The sequence below is a fragment of the Tetranychus urticae genome, chromosome 3 (genome assembly GCF_039701765.1).
Source record: "Tetranychus urticae isolate SD_2017Ah chromosome 3, NJAU_TeUrti_SD_1.0, whole genome shotgun sequence".
Classification (NCBI taxonomy): domain Eukaryota; kingdom Metazoa; phylum Arthropoda; class Arachnida; order Trombidiformes; family Tetranychidae; genus Tetranychus; species Tetranychus urticae.
The window spans coordinates 19481713-19505702 of record NC_142960.1 but is presented as its reverse complement, the minus strand read 5'-3'; the positions used below and the strand labels follow the sequence as shown (position 1 = coordinate 19505702).

The window sequence follows — 23990 nt, the reverse complement described above, 5'->3', positions numbered from 1 at the left end:
CTTTACACAATTGGCAACGTTGAGTGAATTTATCCCAACGTCTTATCGCCTTCTTTACATAGTCCCTTCAGCCTTTTTCATAGCCTTTTCACCCTCTTTTTTTATCGCCCCTTCAGCGTTTTTCTATCGCCTTTTCACGCTCTTTTCATCGTCACTTCATCCTTCTTCTTCATTTTCATTGCCTTCTCACGCACTTTTCAGCCTTTTTCCTTTTCTTTCCACCCTCGTTTCTTCTTCCCTCCAGCCTTTTTCCATCGCCATGCCACGGGCTTTTCAGCCTTTTCCCATTGTCTTTCCACCCTCTTTTGAGTGGCTGTTTCCACCGTTTTTTCACGCACTTTTGAGTGGCTGTTTCCACCGTTTTTTCACGCACTTTTCAGCCTTTTTCCATCGCCTTTCCACCCTCTTTTCATCGTCCCTTTCAACCTTTTTCCAACGCCTTTTCACGTTGTTTATATCGTCACTTCATGCTTTTTCATTGCCTTTTCACGGACTTTTCAGCCTTTTTCCATCGCCTTTTCACCCTCTTATCATCGTCCCTTCAGCCTTTTCCATTTTTTTCACCCTCTTTTCATCGTCCCTTTCAACCTTTTTCCAACGCCTTTTCACGTTGTTTATATCGTCACTTCATGCTTTTTCATTGCCTTTTCACGGACTTTTCAGCCTTTTTCCATCGCCTTTTCACCCTCTTATCATCGTCCCTTCAGCCTTTTCCATCGCCTTTTCACGCTCTTTTTACCGTCTCTTCAGCCTTTTTCCATCGCCTTTCCACCCTCTTTTCATCGTCACTTCAGCCTTTTCCATTTTTTTCACCCTCTTTTCATCGTCACTTCATCCTTTTTCATTGCCTTTTCACGCACTTTTCAGCCTTTTTCCTTTTCTTTCCACCCTCGTTTCTTCTTCCCTCCAGCCTTTTTCCATCGCCTTGCCACGGGATTTTCAGCCTTTTCTCATTGTCTTTCCACCCTCTTTTGAGTGGCTGTTTCCACCGTTTTTTCACTGTCTTTCCATCTTCTTTTAACAGTCGTTAAACCACCCAATCTATCAAATATCACCAATTTCTAAAGGGACCTTTCTTAACACAATTGGCCACTACTTTCATTCACCACTTTTGAGTGAATTTTTCCCAACGTCTTATCGCCTTCTTTATATAGTCCCTTCAGCCTTTTTCATCGCCTTTTCACGCTCTTTTTATCGTCACTTCAGACTTTTCTTATCGCCTTTTCACGCTCTTTTCATCGTCACTTCATCCTTTTTCATTGCCTTTTCATTTTTTTCACCCTCTTTTCATCGTCCCTGCAGCCTTTTTCATCGCCTTTCCACCTTCTTTTCATCGCCTTTTCACGCTCTTTTAATCGTCCCTTCAGCCTTCTTCCATCGCCTTTTCACGCTCTTTTTATCGTCACTTCAGACTTTTCTTATCGCCTTTTCACGCTCATTTCATCGTCACTTCATCCTTTTTCATTGCCTTTGCACGCACTTTTCAGCCTTTTTTAATTTTTTTCACCCTCTTTTCATCGTCCCTGCAGCCTTTTTCATCGCCTTTCCACCTTCTTTTCATCGCCTTTTCACGCTCTTTTTATAGTCCCTTCAGCCTTTTCCATTTTTTTCACCCTCTTTTCATCGTCCCTTTCAACCTTTTTCCATCGCCTTTTCACGTTGTTTATATCGTCACTTCATCCTTTTTCATTGCCTTTTCACGCACTTTTCAGCCTTTTTCCAGCGCCTTTCCTCCCTCTTTTCACTGTCCCTTTCAGCCTTTTTCCATCGCCTTTTCAGGTTGTTTATATCGTCATTTCATCCTTTTTCATTGCCTTTTCACGCACTTTTCAGCCTTTTTCCAGCGCCTTTCCACCCTCTTTTCATCGTCCCTTTCAACCTTTTTCCATCGCCTTTTCACGTTGTTTATATCGTCACTTCATCCTTTTTCATTGCCTTTTCACGGACTTTTCAGCCTTTTTCCAGCGCCTTTCCACCCTCTTTTCATAGTCCCTTCAGCCTTTTTCCATTTTTTTCACCCTCTATTCATCGTCACTTCATCCTTTTTCCATCGCCTTTCACGCTCTTTTCATCGTCACTTCATCCTTTTTCATTGCCTTTTCACGCACTTTTCAGCCATTTTCCATCGCCTTTCCACCCTCTTTTCATCGTCCCTTTCAGCCTTTTTCCATCGCCTTTTCAGGTTGTTTATATCGTCATTTCATCCATTTTCATTGCCTTTTCACGCACTTTTCAGCCTTTTTCCAGCGCCTTGCCACCCTCTTTTCATAGTCCCTTCAGCCTTTTCCATTTTTTTCACCCTCTTTTCATCGTCCCTGCAGCCTTTTTCATCGCCTTTCTACCTTCTTTTCATCGCCTTTTCACGCTCTTTTTATCGTCCTTTCAGTCTTTTTCCATTTTTTCCACCCTCTATCTATCGTCACTGCATCCTTTTTCATTGCCTTTTCACGCACTTTTCAGCCTTTTTCCATTCTCTTTCCACCCTCTTTTCATCGTCACTGCAGCCTTTTCATCGCCTTTTACGCTCTTTTTCATGCCTTTTCATTATATTTTCCACTACACAATCCTACACATCCACTAAATCAAACAAATCAAACATCACCATTTTTTAAATAGATATTTCTCAACAAAATTGTCTACCGAATTGTTTGCTTCTTATATTCACTACTTTTGCGTAACTGTTTCCACCGTCTTTTCACCGTTGTTTCACCACCTTTTCCACCACCCAATCTAACACATCCCTACATCCACCAAATCAGCTAAATCAAACAGCATCCCTTTTTGAAGAAACTTCTTCAACAAAATATTCATCCACTTTTTTCCATCACATTTTCAAACAACTTTTATTATCAAGACTATCACCAACCAAATCACTCCATATTTTTGATCACTTTTGGTATATGATAGCGATTAATATTGGATGTTAGATGTGGTGGAAAAAGCTACTCTAAAGTGGTGGACAATTTTGTTAAGAAAAGTCTCTTTAAAAAGTGATGATGTTTGATTCGGTTGATTTGGTGGATGGAGTGGATGTGTTAGATTAGGTGGGGGACAAAATGATGGACGATACGGTGAAAATCGGTAAAAAAGTTGGATAAAAGTCGTGTATAAAAGCCAGTCCTCCAATTCTTAACTTAAAAATCAAAGTTTTTATGTAAATTCCTTTCTTAGTAACCTGAATTCTGATTAAGCTTTGAAAGTTTTTCGGACATGTAGTTCAACCATGGCTTTCAGTTTGCACAAAAGTTTTGCTTGAAATCCTTTTAGTTTAGCCATAATTTTTAAACAAAAATTTGATGTTTTGACTTCATACAGTCACCATTGAGATAATGCACCATCGAGATAATGCACTCATTTTTTCAATGGTAACTATTAAGGAGGAGTTAGATCTACTTTTGAATTTCGTCAAATTTTGATTCGATTTCTTTAATTATCAATTGACTTAATTCAATTTTCTTACGTGAAATTTTAATCCAAAAACTCGCAAAATCAGAGCAAAGCAAAATTTAAGGTTAAATTTGATCTAATAAGGAAGATTGAAAATCATGAATTACGCTGCCCGAAGAATAGTGAAAATAAGCTATTCCCAGCGCGGTGCATTATCTCAATGGTGACTGTACAACAATGTTGAGTGTCATTTTGTCTTTCTTTTATTTTTTTCTTTCTTTTTTACTGTCTATTTTAGTCTCTTTTTTATCTGATTTTCCTGAGTTTCAGGGTTGGGTTCTAAAAATTTGTATATTTTTCCGGCGACATTCAGGCAAAAATCTTTCATTTGCGATTAACAGAAAATTTATAGACCGTTTGAGTGCGGAGAAATTTTGACAGAAAAATACCAAAACGGTATTAATATATAAGATGAGGGTTTAGAAAAGAGAAGAGAAAGAAGAAAAAATGAAATGAAATTGCGATGATAATGGTCATAATTATGATGATGATGAAAGTTTAGCCATGATAATTATGACAATTCTGGTGCAGAAATTCGTCTGATTTTGATTAGCTTTTGATTGTCATGAAAATGCAATGCAATTGATTTGAAATTACTGTTTTTTTCCTTTTCTCTCCATTTTTCATTCAGCATTTATTACCACCGAAAAATGTAGTATTGATAACATTTCGCCATTCACTGAGAGTCACATTATATTTTGCTATAACTATTAATACATAACTGCATAACTGCCAATCAGCTTTTTTTATCGGCTCTTATTTTCGCATAAAATTTTATGTTTAACTTTTTTCCAACTTTAATCTGTTTATTCAACAGTTTAGTGTTTTTCCCTGTTGATCAAAGTATCAAGAATTTTTTACATATGACTCGACGATGGTCTTGTTCATCATTCATAAATCGATTATCAAAGTAAACTACTTTTAATGCCTTTTATTTACATAGTCAGTAGTCATTTAGTGTCACATCTCATCATCAGTGATTACCTTTGATTATATTCAATAAACTTCACGCCTACTACGATGAAGGTTTGCTTATGTATCCTTTAAACTTTGACTATCAATTTTTCCCTTTAACAGGTTATTGGATTGATTTTGTGGTAAGTCATAAGCAGTCTTCGTCGGCTCACTTCTCTTTTCGCAAAAGATAAAGCATTTGGCCTTCTTCTATATTTAACTAGATTTACTGCAAACAGTGTAGTCTGAGCTTTCGATATGAAATTTGCAATATTTTTAATTTTATGTGTGTTGATTTAATCCAAAGACATTTTTATTCAAAAAGGAATGCAGGCATGAACTCGAGCATTCGTTGAGCCATGGTAGGTTTGTAGAATCAAAAATTTAGTACATTGGAGCTATTGAATGAATTCTCTGATTGATAGAATCAAGGCCAAAGTTGAAACTTCGATCACCTCTGTTCAATTATGGAAGTAGTATTACTCAAAATAAGTGTATTTTCTGGTTGACCATCAAAAGTTACCCCATTATCTTTTAGATTACTGTAAATTCACACTTATTTTGACCAAAAAACAGCGCCGTCTATTATATTGCCAATAGTAAGACGAGAGTACTATTCAAATTATCCTAGCACTATTTATGCTATGGCTAGAGCTCTGATACCAATAGATGGCTCTGATTTTTTGGTCAAAATAAGTTTGAAAAGACTACTTTTTAACTGAACAAGGCGATCGAAGTTTCAACTTTAAATTCGATTTTCTCAAAAACTGTGAATCAGATAAATTTTATAAACACACAAATGGACTCAGGTTTTATGTCCCTACAAACCTTTAGAATCTAAATTTGAAAGAAACTAATTTTTTACCCGTTTTTGACCATTTATTTCAATTTGTGACTAAATGTGACAATTGTTTTGACGCTTTCTATTGATAGAAAATATCCCCAAATTTTGGGACTGGGCCAGTCTTCACCAAAAGCTATACAGTAAATTTTGATCACAATAGCAAGCTATTCTGATAATTGCATCAAAATCGTGAGTTATTATTTTTGAGTTATCGTCGAACAGAAATTCGCAAAAAATTGTATTCTCAAGATAACAAATGGTTAGCAAAATTTAGACTTAATTTTTAGACACTAGTATAAAAAAGAGAACTTTCCTGCATGCAGGCACTTGCCAGACCCTAATCAATGACGTGAGAATGCAAAACCCGCTATCTAGGCACTTCCGTTTGTCACTCCATTTCACCACATTTAGCTTTCTACCCCTTTTTCTCTCTTTATTATTTGTTAAAATGTCAATTATTTATGACCTAGTGCAAGTCAAACTTATTGGTGAAAATAGTGCCCTGAACGATGGTGAAAAAGAAACCATGATGGCATTCTTTGGCCGTGTTGAACGAATGGTTCAGGATCTGGAGGATATGGAGCAAGATTTGGATGAACTTCCTGATCCTCCAAATGTCTCACCAATATTATCACCTGGTTCATCATCATCATCACCATCCCCTTCATTATCCTCAATTTCATCGTTAATCACCCTTCCCGATTTACACGAGGACCGAATTAGGTCATTGGAAAGAAGCCACCAGGAGCTGGTTAAAAATATTTAGATACATTCGAAATATTCAGCAAAATGGCGTGGACCTAAATGATATTCTTAATGTTCTCCAGGGTATAACAATGAGACGAAGGGCTCAACATTTGCGAGTATGTGAGTTCATCCCGGATGTTAACCGGTCCCTCTCTAATCCGGCTTCGAATAGCTAAAATCCAGCATAACTACATTCGATCGAGCAAACGACTTCTTTATCAAAGAACTTAATAGACTAGCTAGTCACTCAAATGAGTAAAAAAAGCTCTGGTTTAGCCTTATTTTTCATATCATCTTATTCATAATCATTTGTTTCCTTGGATTACATTTTGTTTTAAATTCCTTCAATTTGCTTTCATTTTCATTTCAATTCGCTCAATAAATCTCTTTTTAATCAATATTAATACCATATTTCATAATCATAATAAAAAACCGTTGAAACAAGCATAAGATTACTAAAAGGTTAACCGTCAAAATAAGCAAAAAAAACTGTTAATAGCTTGGCGTCAAAGGATTAAGCGAAAAAATTTCACCCTTTGACTAATTCTTTATGCCATAATATTGCAAGTGCCTGGATCAAACGGTCCGGAAGTATGAGAAAGTTCTCTTTTTTATACAACTTTAGATTGTACCAAATGTTATCTCGGTTATTGTTTTTTCAATAGAGGGAAATGCATATTGATTTGAAATGAGTATTGACATTGAAATTCATTATATCACCAAAAAGGGGCTGACTTTGCGTAAGCTGAAATTCACCTTCGCTGGTCTCATTAGCTTGTTAAATTCCATCACCTTTGAATTAAGTGAATAAAAAAAGTTAGTTGTTAAGTTTATCTCTTAAGTCTCTTTATTCTCTTAAGTTTTTTTCATTAGCCACTCGGATTGTCTAGCTGTGGCTAATGAGAAGACGATTGAGCCGACGAGGACTTTTTATGACTCACCTTAAGAGGAAAATTCGTGAAAAACGGTGATAATGGGATATGTTATCGCATTTTTGAGCATGGAGAGTTTGACTTATAAAAACAAAAATTCAATCGCGAAAATTGTCATTGCCTAATTGCTGATAGAATTGCAATTACTAGTGCACAATTCTTCCTTTGGTGTTCTCTATCACTACTTCTTTTACCATCTGAATCAAAATCTTGCTAGCTGTTGGATACTGTAATTAAAATATTGCAATGTTAAACAGTATATGCATCAAAGAAATGTTGCAACGTGTAGACAAATTTGACGTTGTTAGCCCTAGTGACCGTGTTACAATTACAATTAAAAGTTCTCAACTCTTTGTGATTAATATAAATCAAAGCGTGGCAGAAGGATCATATTGGGTTGCAATAATATTTCATTGACCAAAGGCTGTATGGGAAATGAAAACATGTGTGAGATCTCGATCTGAGATATATTTCTTGAAAGTTGTCACTGTATGCGTAAAAAGTTACGTATGTACGATACACAGATTAGCTTAAATGTGACCTTCTTGATTTGATGATATATATAGCAAAAAACGTTTCCACATTAAACCTGAATTTAATTGTTTATTGATGACATTAAATTGAAAATGCGGCAAAGAAAAATAAACTCATTGTTAGTCAATTGAACGACGAATTTTTACCAGTCTCAATGAGTACATGCATAACATTATTGTATTAAATGTGAAGGCAATTTATAGTTTTGCATTTCTTATCAAAGCATAGAATTATTGATAATTTTCATTTATCCCTTTCCGTTTATTCTCATTTTCATTGAGTGTTAATTAGGCACATTGAATTTTTGCAGAGTTTTTTGAAAATTTGAACGCTAAAGATTAAATACATTTGATTTTTCTTAATGAAAAATGAATATAAACACTTTTTCGCCAAACACTTAAAATGCTCATAAATAATATCATGTGAAGACCATTTCTGCATGTTGATGGCTTTACTGTTTGTTCTTGAAACTTTTGGGTGAGAAATCATTTCTTCTTGTAAAACTACATTTGATGATTCAGAATAACAACCTTTACTCTTCATCATCTTCCTTCTCTTCTATTTTTTCACCAAGTATATCACTCTTCACTTTTGGTGTTAACCATATCATTTCAATTGTCAATTGGGTAAATATCTTGTAATAAATCACTTGGGTGCTTCTTTCAATCTGTCATTGTTTATTTTTCATCTTTCAACATTACTTTTCCTCTTTTCCATTCAATTGTTCTCTTCTCATGAAAAAACATATTTTTTATCTTATCCTTGGCTTTCACCGTTCAATATCATTGAAACATCGTCTTTTTTCGCATTTTTTTTACCTTTGAAAAATATTGCAACTTTTTACACTATTTTTGTTGAAATGTTTTTTCCTCTGCGCTGTGCTATTTATGCCAAACTAAACAATCAACTAAATAGTTATTTGATCAAGCATTTTCTGATCATTCATTTTTTGCTTCGCGATTAGCCCAGATAATACATCATTTCAGCAAAATAACTATATGCTATTTTAGCACCATACTGACTAACCTTTTGTTACAGTTGATGAAAAACAGAACATTTCCAGGAAAGATGAAATATTTCCAGGTAGCATTTTCCAACATGTTTAAAAGTGATTGATGTCATTTTGAAAAAACACTTCTTGTTGCTATTTGAATCGTTAAATGCTAATTGCCAGAAATTTAATTTCAAAGTTCCGAATCAATATTTACCTGTGTTAAAATGTTATTTCAGTTGCAAAAAAACAAACTGAATTGAGATAAAAGCGAGCAAAATAGATGCTGAATAAAGATAACCTTTTAAATGAGAATTAAAATTGTTTAAAAAGTGACTCAATCGGTTTAATATTCAATAGAGTGTTATTTTTCTAGGCGAAAGAATTGATAATCACCATGTATATCATGAAAATAGCAAAAGGTTTCGCATAAAATATAAGATATTAACAATAATAACCTGATACGTCCTACACAAAAATAGAGGCTGGTAAAAAAAGAATTAATCTCACGATGAAACTGAATTCAACTAAAAATGCAAAATGGAAACTTTCTCAAAGTTTAAAGATTTCTATCATTCTGGCTTAAATTCAATGGACGAAAATTATCATTTGTGCCTTTTGTTTGCTCTGGGCAAGAATGACTATCGAAATGACACTTTTTGCGTCAATTCGTTTTTAATTTTGTCTCTTATTTCAAGGTGTTTAATTATTCAAGGAGGACCTGCAAATGAATAGGGAAAATCACCTCTTAGGATATTTTTATCAAATGAACTTTTTTGAATGTAATTTTTTATGCTGATTCCGAATATTTATTTCTTTTTTTGCTCCAACAACGCATTCGAAAGGAAAGTTGATATTATGATTCAAAGGTTGCATTTTTAGCACGTTAAAAGAGGTCGCTAAGCCAGTCGATTCTATTCGTGATCTATGTTATCAAGGATGCTGAATAATATAGTGAAGGTTTGACCACTGAAAAAATCGCCCAACACGGTCAAAATTGCAAAAAACATATTAAATTATCGGTTTATTAGTAACCTTTTAAACATAATGAAGATGCCGTCTAAACCAGCTAAATCTTGACATAATCAATGTAAGCAAGCATGCTGAATAATATAGTGAAGGTTTGGTTCCTGAAAAAATAGCCAAACAGGGTTAAAATTGTAAAAAACTGAATTTGAACAGGCATTAATAAGCGTCTTTTTGAAAATAGAAGAGGCCGTCTAAACCAGCTGATTCTTGGCAAAATAAATGTAATTGAGCATAGCAAATAATATGGTGTTGGTTAAGTCCCTGAAAAAATAGCCAAACAGGGTGCTGCATTGACATTTAGTAAAATTTAACGAAATCCAGTTTTCTGCAATTTTCAATCTGTTTGGCTATTTTTTCAAAGCTGCAACCACCACTAGATTATTCAGCATACTCAATTACACTGATTTTGTCAAAATTTAGCTGGTTTAGACGGCCTCTTCATTATTTTCAAAAAGACGCTTATTCAAATTCAGTTTTTTACAATTTTAACCCTGTTTGGCTATTTTTTCAGGAACCAAACCTTCACTATATTATTCAGTATGCTTGCTTACATTGATTATGTCAAGATTTAGCTGGTTTAGACGACATCTTCATTATGTTTAAAAGGTCACTAATACTATGTGATATCTAAATATTTTGGCCGATATCTCAGAAATTATGCATGCTATAAAAAAATAGATTTGATTTTTGAAATTAGCATTAAATTTTGTGTCTGATAATCAACATTTCAAAAAAAATCGAGAACAGGAGATTTTGCAGGTCCTCCTTAGCATTTGAGCTTTGAATATTCAATTTTCCTCTTTTTATTGCTATCTAATTACAATGTAACTCTAGTAATTTGATGACAAAAACATCAACAATGATAAAAAATAAGAAAGTTTCGTTTATCCTTGTTTCATTTGTTGATACACAACAGAATCATTGAAAACTCAACTTTCCTCTGATGAACTTTCAATATCTTGCAATTCTCGTCAATTTAATTACACAATTCAACCTTTAATTTAAAATTACAATAATGATAATGATTAAGTTGATAAGTTGGGAAGATGAAAAGACATGAAACTGGAAAATGAAGCAGCAAAAAAGCAACCTAAATTAATGATAGTAAATCAAAGGTTGAATTTTTTAACAGTTTTAATGAGTCTGAGGTGATGAATAAAATATGCTAGAAAGGAAGAATATGAGAAAAAAAACAGTTTGAAATCCTACAGTGTTTCACCTTGTTCATCATAAGAATTTTGATGAAGAAAAGAAGAATAAGTGTTCTTTAAACATTATCATGAGAAAACAATTAAATTCATTAAATTGAATTGTAATGTGAGGCAAACAAATAACATGCAATCAACTTGCTATAAACAGAAAGAGAAGCAAGAAAAAACAAGTAAAACTCGAGTTAACTTGAACCTTTTTTCATTCCTTTTCCCTCACTTTTGCTGCACAATTTTAAGGTTATTAAAAGTAAACCTTGTTTGAAAATTTGCATCGAGATTGCTATCACTTTGCTGTCTAATTGTTCATTTTTAACTTTATTATCTTTTTTCATATTCATGGAGAAACAATGATTCAAACATTTTCCCCTTAGCCAATATCGTACACGAAATTGTTGCCTTTCCTTGTTTTCCCCATTGCTAATTATCAACATCATCTGCTAATTAAAGTGATTATTATTCAGAAGATTGATCCAATAAAACCTAAAATGCTATTTATTTTGAGGATTTATAATTGCTATCAAATGCAAATTTAGCTTCCATCAAATATTTGAATCAATTTAAATTTCCCAATGACTCAATCTTCAGTTGCAAGGTCGAAAACAGCAAAGTCAAACTGTTTCAATATTTTTAAGTCAATATGTTAGTTTTTTTATGCAGTAATTAACACAGAGCATAGCTCTGTGGGTCAAGACTTGAACACTTTGTCTTGACACTAGCCGGTTCAAACCTCAGTCGGGGCTCAAAATAATCCACTTCAAAAACCAACCTTTATTTACCAACAAAGTAAATACTAATTCAACAGACTCCGCTTTCAGTCGTGGTATGGTCGTAGATGTAATTTATCTGTTTATACATTGGGTGATTTGCCGTTTACACCCTAAATAACAGCGAGTCTGTAAATTTTTGAGTTTATTTGATATGCACTATAATTATTAATATCTGTACCAAAAGTTGAATTTCAGTTATCCTTGGTGCTAATAGAATGATTGGCATCTATTTTTCACGATCATTCACTTGTTCAATAATATTGAATCAATGGTCATTTATTATATTCTTATTAATATGAATACAACATGATAGACTAATGGATTTATAGCAATGCATCAATATAAATGAACGTAACGCGGTGCATTTTATCAATTTTAATAAATTCAAAGCAGAATTAGATTTTGCTTACACGAAAAGTGTAAATAAATGATGATTTCAAGATAAATTCAATTCAGGTAATTAAATAGTATTTATTAAATTGACTAAAGGTTTTTCATTTCGGTGACTTTTACAATCAATTATTCGATTTTATCAGTTTATGGAATGAAGAAACCAATCTAACCACGACCAAAAAAAGGAACTCTTGGTTTTGGTGCTGGTGCTGGATTGTAACATTTTAACGGACATTGCGCACATAATTCACACGAATCATGACAGGTTTGCGCATCGGGCTGGGCTGAAACAGTACCAAAGAGAGCGATAAAAGATATGAATATGATTGATAAAATGAAATAAGTCAATCTCATTTCAATTTTTTGCTTTGATGTCGCTTCCAAAAATAAACTTTTTACTTCTTTTACAAACTTAAATCTCCAACTGACATCTTTCTTATAGCAGCAATCAACTTTTATACAAATTTTCATATACAGCTATTTACACTGTTCGTAACAATATGAGTGTTTGTTCAGAAAACTGAGTAATCGAGTAGTGTGTCTAGCTGCGTCTGAAAATGTCTATAAAAGTGAATTGTTAATATAAGAAAGATATCAGTTGAAGATTCAAGTTTTGAAAAGAATCAAATAGTTTATTTTTGGAAACGTCATCAAAGCAAAAATTGAAAATGAAATTGACTTACCTTATTTCCTCAATTTTATTCATATCATCCATCGGTTTTTTTTGTTTCGTTTCAGCACAAATCTATACAAATCCATATCATGAATGTTATGATACTTGCAATAACTGTGCGGCTTGTGTCGACGAATGTTACAATCCAACAACACCAGCACCAAAACCAAGAGTTCCTTTTGTTGGTCGTGGTTAGATTGGTTTCTTCATTCCATAAACTGATAAAATCGAATAATTGATTGTAAAAGTCACCGAAATGAAAAACCTTTAGTCAATTTAATAAATACTATTTAATTACCTGAATTGAATTTATCTTGAAATCATCATTTATTTACATTTTTCGTAAAAATCAAAATCTTTTTCTTCTTTGCATCGACATAAATGATACCGTGTTTTTGTTCATTTATATACTGCGAGTCGTAAGTATAACGACACTAGATTTTCTGATTCTACCGATTTTAAGGCTAATTAAGAAAAGTTTTGACATAGCATGACATAACAAACTCGGGTTAGCATTTGGATTACAATAAGATCAGGCGTTGAACAGCTGTTGTTTTCGCGAGAAAGTCAATTGTAAATTAGCACAATTAGCTGTTCATCAGTTTTAGATCAGGAGAAAAGTATGACAACATATTAAAACTAATTTATTTAAGGTCAAATTGGTTGACAAAATCTGACAAAAACCACATTTAAGGTCAGTTTTTTGTTTACAGTGTAATTCCATTTTGACTCGTTAAATACTAGTCAGCTGTCAGCCGGCGTAGTCTGAGCGAGCGTTAGAAATAAGAACAAAAATAAATTCTGATTATTTCCCAACAGAGGTTTTTTAAGGTGTGACTGGTAGTTTGACAGCAATTTTTACATCTTACATGGTGGCTTAACGTCTCATTTTTGTTAAGATGTTTTTTCCTCTTGGCTGTGCTATTTATGCTTAAACTGAACAATCAACTATTAAATAGTTATTGATCAAGCATTTTCTGATCATGCATTTTTTGCTTCGCGATTAGCCCAGATAAAACAACATTTTATCAAATAACTACATGTCTGCCCATTTGAGCACCATACTGACTAACCTTTAGTTACAGTTGATAAAAAACAGAACATTTAATAAAAGATAAAATATTTCCAGGTAGCATTTTCCAACACGTTTAAAAGTGATTGTTGTCATTTTGATATAACACTTCTTGTTGCTATTTGAATTGTTAAATGCTAATTGCCAGAAATCCAATTTCAAAGTTCCGAATCAATATTTACCTGTAATAAAATGTTATTTCAGTTGCAAAAAAACAAACTGAATTGAGATAAAAGCGAGCAAAATAGATGCTGAATAAAGATAACCTTTTAAATGAGACTTAAAATTGTTTAAAAAGTGACTCAATCGGTTTAATATTCAATTTTCTAGGCGAAAGAACTTATAATCACCATGTATATCATGAAAATAGCAAAAGGTTTGCACAAAATATAAGATTATAACCTGATGCGTCTTACACAAAAATAAATACTGAAGAATGAAACTCAAAATGAAACTGATTTTAATGAAAATTATGCAATGGAAAATTTAGAAAATTTGTAGATCAAAAGCTATCATTTATGGCTCGAATCCAATGTACGGAAAATTTCCATATGTGCCTTTTGTTTGCTCCGGGAAGAATGATTCTCGAAACTACACTTTTTCGCCTATTCGTTTTCAACTTTGCCTTTTATTATCTTTTAATATTTCGCGGTGTTTAATCATTTAATTTAGCATTTGATCTTTGAATATTCAAATGTCCTCTTTTTTATTGCTATCTAATTACAATGTAACTCTAGTAAACTGATGACAAAAACATCAAAAATGATAAAAAATAAGAAAGTTTCGTTTACCCTTACTTCATTTGTTGATAAACAACAAAATCATTCATATAACTTTTCTCTGATGAACTTTCAATATCTTGAAAGTCTCTTCAATTTAATTACATCACCTAACTCAATATCGCACACAAAATTGTTGCCTTTCCTTGTTTTCCCCATTGCTAATTATCAACATCATCTGCTAATTAAAGTGATTATTATTCAGAAGATTGGTCCAATAAAACCTAAAATGCTATTTATTTTGAGGATTTATAATTGCTATCAAATGCAAATTTAGCTTTCATCAAATATTTGAATCAATTTAAATTTCCCAATGACTCAATCTTCAGTTGCAAGGTCGAAAACAGCAAAGTCAAACTGTTTCAATATTTTTAAGTCAATATGTTAGTTTTTTTATGCAGTAATTAACACAGAGCATAGCTCTGTGGGTCAAGACTTGAACACTTTGTCTTGACACTAGCCGGTTCAAACCCCAGTCGGGGCTCAAAATAATCCACTTTAAAAATCAATCTTTATTTACCAACAAAGTAAATACTAATTCAACAGACTCCGCTTTCAGTCGTGGTATGGTCGTAGATGTAATTTATCTGTCTATACATTGGGTGATTTGCCGTAACACCCTAAATAACAGCGAGTCTGTAAATTTTTGAGTCTATTTGATATGCACTATAATTATTAATATCTGTACCAAAAGTTGAATTTCAGTTATCCTTGGTGCTAATAGAATGATTGGCATCTATTTTTCACGATCATTCACTTGTTCAATAATATTGAATCAATGGTCATTTATTATATTCTTATTAATATGAATACAAAATGATAGACTAATGGATGGATAATAAGTAATCATGTAACCCGCAACATTTTACTTTAGCTTCACCATCATTATTCGATGATTATTCCATTGTGAATAGAGATTACTCATTAAACTGAAAAGATAATCATATTTTAACAATGAATAATGGTTAACTTGATCATGGGATGTGTTAATAAAAAGGTCACCATCAGTGAGGAGTGAAAATTTGCTTCCATAACTTGCTATTCATCATAACCATTGATTTACATTTATTATGATTATTTATTCAGTTTATGCTTTTCTCTGCACTTTATTGTCTTTTATTATATTCATTGTCTTGCCATATCATGTTAAGTTACCAAGAAAGAAAAGAAAATATCTTCCCTGATTATTAATGATAAATCCAAGTGCAAGATAACATTCCATTTTCACTGCAGATTAATCTGTAAATACCTATTTAAAAATCACTGTTAATCGCCAAAAGTCAATCAGCATTAAAACAATCAAAGTTGAACATCAATCAAATGCTGATTTTTCTCGTCCAATTATAACATCAATTTATGCAAAAGTACAACTCGATCCAAATTGAGTGCAAAGACTTTGGATAAACATTTCGAGGCAACAAATGGCCAAAAAGCGTAAAGGGTAAAATGTTCATCTCAAATGCTCTGATAAATATATAATCTTACGATGTAATGAGAGTAATGAAATAAATAATGAAAAGGAAAATTCTGTACAGAAGTTTTGTTTTTCTCTTCTTTTCTTGGTTTGATTTTTACTAATGATAAATGGTTATTGTGTGAGTATACTTATGTATATATTTATAATACCAAATATAAACATTAATGATTCATTCAATTTCATCTGGTTGCTTCATTATGAAGAGAAAGAGTAAAGAATGTTATCGAGATAAGAAAGGAAGAAAGAGAGAGAGAGAGAGAGAATCATGATGATGATGAGAGCAACAACATTAAGAGCAAAAAGTAAATGAAAGTTATGATAATCTTGGACTGGCATCAGATTGGGTTTGCTTTTTGACGAACCAGAAGCATTTCAATTTGACACTAGAACATTGAGTTTGCAACTAACTTCTAGACAGGTTTCATGTTATATTATTACATGTGACCAGCATAAGCAATCAATTAACAATCAACAGCAAAGAGCAGCAGTTGGACACAACAAAAACAGCAACAGTAAGAGAGTTAATAGAAGAGGAGTAAATTGGTCAGTTGGTTGATCATGTTGTTTAGAAAAGGCGAGAGAGAAAAGGAAGACTTTGGTGAGACAAGATATCATCACAAAGTAGAGTAAAACTTTTCCATGTATTTAAGTGAAAAGTACAGTGTTGCCTCATTGATAAATGTAATACATTTCAATGGGAATAAAGAGCAAAGGAGGAAAGAAAAATGTTGAACAAGTAAATGATAATCATGAGTCTGAAAAGTTGAACTCATTTATAATGATAATGATACATGGAACAAGTATTAAATGGAAACATGTTCAATTTGGACAAAGCTGTTTGATGGTCAATACTGTGTTTGATTTAAACTTTTATTTATTCAACCATTCAACATATGTGTGTGTGATTTGTCTGCTGGTTGATGGACAATTTTTTTCAATTAAAAATGGAAACCTGTAATTACATTTTTCTAAATGAAAACCATTTTCCTTTTCATTTGGTTTCAGTGATTCAATAGACATTTTGAGCTCGATAAAGCGAACGTGGAAAATAAAAGGTGAATCGATAACTTTGACTCTGTTTTTTAAGGTCATGCTGAGAGTATTTGCAGACTTTGAAAATTCTAGAAACAAAAAATTTATTTTTACTCTCATTAGAAAAAATAAAGTACCCAAATCGAGTAAAATATTCAAATGTAAACCAAATAATTGTAAGGTTACTATTTAAGCAGCTGAACAATTATTCAAGTTTTACCAGAAATGTGGTTTTACCAAAATGTTGAGTTGGCACATTATCCATGATAAAGACTGGTTAGTAGAAAGTAAACTTAAAAAACGTTGGTTTGAATAAGATTATTAATGATTGAGATATATGCCCAAATGAGTAGTTATGATTTGGCTCGAAAGAGAAAAGAATTTCTTTTTCAATCTCTCAGATTGATAATATCTTAATGTTTATTATTTGTCTTTCAACCAATGCACAAAACTTTCCAACTTAAACTCTAGTTTTTAAGTGTTGTGTGCTTGAGATTAATAATCAATTGATATTGTAATGAGATAGAACTTTAAAGGTTTATTGAGGATTTATGCAGTAACAATCTGGCTCTTACCATCGGCTCAACGAAGTTTCGCGAGATTTGCAAATTTTAGTAAAATTGCTGTCAATTTGAGAGCTTTACGATCAGTATGGAAACGTTGCTTTGCAAGCTTTATAGCTGCACGTTGGACTGACAGGAAAAGCGTCTAGAATAGGATTTTTAAGAATTTTCAGTAACTTTGAATAGTGATTGTTTTGTGTCTTCAGTAGGACTAAACAAGGGTCAATTTTCTAAATCTATTGAATGGCAATTGTCAATGAAGTTTAAAAATCCTGGCGAGAAACGATCAAGTTTGATCAAGATTTATTGTGTTCGTGAGGCTAAATGAGATTAAGAGACCTTGAATGGTTGAAAAACTTGAGGGAAAATTGATTTAGGTCAGCTAAAGGGCAAATGTAGTACAATAACATTTTGAAAAGTAATGATTTCCTGATGAAAAAGTCGAAATGGTTGAGCAAATTTGTCATTACAAGTGCCACTTCAATCAATTGGAGTTATGAATGATAAAGTTGAACAAAAATAAAATCAAAGTAACACAAAGAAAATTCGAAATATCTTAAGAATTATATTTTCTCATTTCAATGTGTATTCATTATTGTACACAAAATTCATATTTACATAGGATTTTTTCTTGATTACACGAGAAAATGAATTGGAGTAAGATGAAATAAGAATCTGATTTTAAGCAAAAAAGTTCATTTTTGATGATGTTCTATTCAAAGTATTCACAAACCTCTTGAGCGTCAAAGTATCAAAAAAGATATTTAAACTTGTTGGAATACAAAGTTGCACAAAATTGTCTTCATTATTATAATGGTTATAAATAAATAATCAACGATAATAAACAATTTGCTAACTTTTTTCTCGTTACTCGTTTTCATCTTCAACTTTGTTTCTTGTTCATCTTTTTCTTCTTCTTACTTTTCTGCTTACATTTTCGGGAAATGAAATTTTCTCCAGCTTTTTGCTTCCTCAACTGGGAGTTGGTAAAGGTACACAGAAAAACGATAAGAAAATGTACAGAGAATCTAAACATGAACAAAGTTATAACAATAATAATAGTAATAACTGCAATAATGTTAAATGAAAATAATAATGATAACGCTTACAATAATAGGAAAAAGATATCATCTTGTCTTGCAATAATCAAGGTCTGATCATGTTTCTACACACACAAAGTTAAGCTCCTATTTACTCAATCGTAATGCACAGTTAATCATGATGCAAAGCACAATCAAAGTTGAGTTGGACTAGTGAAAAGGTGAACCACAGAAGCTACAGCAAAAAAGGGGGAAAAGACCAAAACTCAACAGAAAACTGTTTCTTCGACATACGGTTCGCTTTTCAGAAAAAAAACATTTTAAGAATTGAAAAATAAAAAAATTCAATTACCTCAATAACTACTACCTACATTTTTCTCTATAACAAATCTCTTCATCAAATGATTTAATGAGATAGTCTTTTGATACAGCCGTTGATGCATAGCTCTTGCAATCTTTGCCCGAATTATCTTATGAGCGTAAAGTTTGCGAATTTCACAAGCTCTTCACAAAGAAGCTACCTTTTTATTTTTTCAATTGTATGAGCGCAACTAACCCGATGACCTAATTACATGTAGTTGTGTAAACGACCAATGTACTCGAAAAATACAAAAGCCAAATGCATCTTATTATTAAATTCAAAATAATCAGAAAAGGGTCGAAAATTGGAATCAAATAATGATATTCAGGTGATTGAATAACTCAAAAAAAAAGCTGATCAACAAGGGTTAGGATATTCGATTGAAGATCGTTATATTAAAATCGTAGTGAAACGAAGGGAAGATTTTAATTAAGCTTAGCCATTTTGAAAATCCACTTTTTTATGCCATTCAACAACTATATTGCTTGCACCACTTGAACGAAAGATTTCAAACTGAGAATACATTTTCAACAACATATGAAGATTTGCTGAAAAGACTTTCAAGACCCTCGCAGGTCATTTTTCGTCATTAGAAACAATGATCCAAGCAAACTGAGTAATCAATCTTTAGCTTGAGTAGGCAAATTAGTGTCAAAAAAGTTTTTTGGCTTTCCACTTTCAATGTTCATCAATTTTTGCCATTTAACCGCTTTTTTGCTTTGACGGACCCAATCTTAATTTCATTTTTGACATTTACTCTCAAAGCTCTGTTTATTGTAAACCTTTTGATACAAAATGAAAAATATTGCGCTTTTGTTTTCTCCAGCATTTTTCTCTCTTTACAAGAGACTAGATCAAGTTTTCCAGACACCAGATAATGTGATACCTTGAGTGAAAACATGAGGAATTATGAGATGAAATATATTGTTCATTTTTTTCTCCCATTTTTCGCTTGTTTAGAAGAAAGAAAGTTTAAGGCAAGAAGAGTTTTCCTTGCTCAGTAGCTGTAGATATAATAAGGGAGAAGATTTTACAGAAAAACGAACTGAAATGCCTCTGAAAAAGTGTCGAATGACTCGGAAGAAGAATGAAAAGAGAAAAAAAGAGAAGTCATGCGATACTGGAGGGTATTAGGAATACATATATGTATTCGTTGTTTTTGTTTTACAACTCAATTGAACTGCTCAGATAACCTTCAAGTAATGTAAACCCAAACAAAATGGTATTTGGGTGATGAAAGTGCAAAAAATGGATACAAATATCTATTTATAAAGATGTATAAATGTATTGTTTTTTTGTCTTGTTATTGTGCTTCGTGTTGAGTCAACTGAACAAGGTTAGCGGTAAGGAAATGATATTTTTTGTCCAATGTTGGTTATTAGATGTGAATGATAACAGTCATTAGAGAGTTCAATTGATGACAATTTATATCACTTATTTGATGAGAAAACAACTTTTTTTTACTCAACACTTTTCTATCGACCTTTTCACTTTCTCCTTCTTTCCATTTTTAAAACTCATTTGGGAACAAAAAAAATGATTCCATAAAATTGTCAATAATAACGAAATTGTTTCGCTCATAATGTGAATCTGTAAAGTCACATTATCAGGGAGAAGCTCTTTTTTGATGAGAAAAACACTGAACATTTGGGCACAAAAAGAATGTTAACTTTATTGAAAAAGTAAAGCTTAAAGGGTAAAATGTTCTATTCGATAAAGGATGAAATAAAAGTTGCTTTTTTTGTTAAACAACTTTTCTGATTCAATTTATTTCTTCTCAAATTTTACATTCAAATGGGTGAATTTTTCAAATTGGTTAATGTTCAACTCTTCGTTGGTGTTGAATCCTTGTTCGGATATAAATAGTTTGATTCAAATTTATCTTGAATGGATGGCGAAAAGAATTGCGATCTTTTGAAAATCTTCTGATCGATTCTCTTTTGATTTTGCTATTGAGCGTATTACGATAATGATTCCATCGATATTGGTTATGATGAAAGGAACACACAAAAATGAATTGACTTGTTTCGAGTTGCTTTATTGATATTGATGTTGAGAAGGAAAATTAAAAAAATAATGTCTGAAAAGGTAAGATTGGTTAGGGAATGAAAGTAGCAAGTGATAATGATGATGGCAAAGGCGATAAAATTGAAACTGTAATAAGGCAAAAGGGTAAAGGTGTCTTGCATGGTTAAGCTTGAAAGAACCTGTGAATAAGTTATTTAATCGCTTCACTGATCCTCTTAATGATTTGTTAGACTCAAAGTCAATCTTATTGGTGACCTCATCTTTACTTTTCTCATTGATTAGAGTAACTTTTGTTACTTACAAGTAATTCATCATTTTGCCAGCATTTATTGAGTAACTATCAAAAAGGTGGATGCAAGATGGAGAAAAGGTTTGTGGAGAGACGATAAAAAATGGAAGAAAAAAAATTTGGTTCGAAATGGGAAAGTGATTCAAGAATTCAGATTTGTTGACTCGAACTGTGAGATGCTAGAGTTGGGCTAATAAGTAATAGTAAAAGTTGAACTTGAATCTTGTTCAATTTTATTGAAAAACCCAGTCATGAGTAAAAAGGATTTGAAGAAGCACGTTGTCATGAGAAAAAATAAGTCTGAAGAAGGAGTTTTTCTGTCCAAATTTTCGGACTCTCTCATTTGACCAAGAAAGGAAAATGCAGTAAATATAATAATCAATAGTTTCAATCTTTTTTGAAGAACATTAATATTGAAATTTTCGTCAGTTTCTTATCGAATTGAGTTTTCGATGCAAAGTCTCAAGTGCCATGAATAACATAGAATACATGCATGATCGAGTTCAGCCTTTTCTTTTTCTTGAATCTTCAATTTCGATTTCCACATGCATATTTCATTAGAAAGGATAACGACTTTTAAGAATTAATAGATTCAATTTAACCATGATTTTTATCCACATTAATAACGTTCGATAACGAAGAATAACAAATTGGCGAAAACTTTTTTCTTACAACGCATGGAATTCGTCAGAAAAAGTTGACTGACGAATTGTAGAATTTTCGTAATTAATATCAAAACTGAATAAATTTTTGAATAAAATAATCGAATGTTGACTCACGGTATAATTCAAGTCGAGTTGAGGCAGAAATTGGTGGAATTGTAATATGATTTGTTGCTTTACATGTAAGGACGGAATCTGGATGTGAACGTTTTAATTTATCGATAACTAGTTCGTTAACGACTTGAAAGGTTTCATTGTTGAAATGGTAAGAATCGTCAATCAATTGATTATCAAGGTACCAAACAAGTTGAGGTGCCGGTTTGCCTGAGAATGAAAAATGAGCAGAAGAAAGTTAGTTTTCTTTATCAAATGAATAGCGAAGTTCAATGATTGGGAAGTGAAAAATTATTCAAAATTGTAATGAAAAGTGAACAAAAGAGTTATAAAAAATTTTCAATTTTATTGTTTTTCCAATAAAAAACCTAAACTTTTGAATTGAGTTTTCCCAAAACTCTGTAAACGCCTTTGAATAGAAAAACTTTGCCTTGAAATTTTCCTCTCAACATCTCAATTCACTGATCAAGATCAACCTTTTCCATTCAACATTCTTATTCTTTAGGCATCATCTCATACTTTATAATGTTATTAACCAATCGATATCTTATTAACTTTTCTCAGCCTGAAAAGAGAAAACCTAAAACTTTTTTTCCTCTTTTCTTTTGTAATCTTTCACTTTTTCACCCATTCTACTGTTCATTTAACAATAACTTTAGATAAACGATTGATGATGATGAGGATGAGAAGTTGAAGAAGAAAAAAGTTACTGATATTGCAATAGTGATTCACATAAGTGTTGATTTCGGTGGTTCTTTGGGCCATCAAAAAATGAAAGAAAATTGTACAGGGCATTTCAGCTAATTTGTGGGATTTCTTTGGCTTATTAATCTACTCTGATATGACTTAGCGAACTTGACATTTCGTCACAGACAATTTCTCCGATATTCATTTGTCATACCTAAAGGTCAAGATTCTCCAAGGTCATTTTACGAAAATTGATCTGGTGAAATTAGAGATAAAAAAGTCTATTTTAACCTATGCAGCGAAATTCTTGGACAACTCGTTCCAGACCATTTAATTAACGAACGGCTAAAGGTACATACTTAAATTTGGTAACAATGAGTAGCTACAGATCAGAGCTTCAAGATGATATAAATCAAGCTATAATCCAAGATTGAATTCAGGATCATTTAGGACTTTTCATGTAGCTCGAAAATATGGGGGGGTCTAACTTTTTTGGCATAATTTTTGTCTTATTTTTGATCCTATTAATTAGTGCGTTATAATTTCGAGCTGCAAAGTCATCAGCATAAACTTGAGGTTTCATATTAATATAAAATGCTTAAATATACCAGATTTTAGGAATCGTAAGCGGATTAGAGGACATTTAAATAAGCTATTAATTTAGAGTTAAGGATTTTCGAAAAAATACAGAGACGCGCGAATTTCAAAACAGCCGAATAAACACTTAACTATTTCTTGCAAAATTTTCAAATTTCTACTGGACATTAATCATGATAAGATGTATAATTGCTGAAAATTTCAGTCGTTTATCTCCTTTAGTTCCTGAAAAAATCTTGATCTTATCTGTCCAAGAATTTCGCTGCATAGGTTATACTATTGGATTTAAAAAGACTTCCAAACTTTCGAAGATTATCGAATCTCTAAGACAAGTGCTACGTCAAAATGACAAAAAGACGCGCTTTCCGAGATAAAGATGAATAATAACGATGTCTCACAGCGCTTTACTGTAAATATTCATAAAGCGTTTGTCGTCATACAGGCTCGAAGCTTAATCTGCTAAACCTTTTTGCTTCGAGAGTCATGAAATAATACTGTTTTGACCTCTATTTGATCATTAGGAGTGAGTAACGAAAAATGAACTTGTACGATCTTCACCCTTATGTAGCAGATCAATACATGTATCTTGGAAATTCCCTTAGACGAAATTTCAGTACGCTAAGTTACATGAGAGTGTATCGAGAAGCAAAAGAAATCATACAAATCAGCTGGAATACCCTGTATATTTCTTTTTCTATTCTGTTGTTCAGATGATTTTATCTTCACAATTATTGATATTTTGTTGTGAATAAGAAGAAAAAATTGCC

The 23990-nt window shown here is 32.3% G+C and overlaps 1 protein-coding gene across 1 annotated transcript in view; it reads right to left on the bottom strand.

Moving 5' to 3' along the window:
* LOC107363174 (uncharacterized) overlaps positions 1 to 23990 on the bottom strand; it is a 96224-nt gene that overhangs the window by 69126 nt on the left and 3108 nt on the right. The window contains exon 4 of the mRNA XM_015930357.2: positions 21943 to 22149. Coding sequence (XP_015785843.2) covers positions 21943 to 22149 — 207 coding nt within the window. The remainder of the gene's footprint in view (positions 1 to 21942; positions 22150 to 23990) is intronic.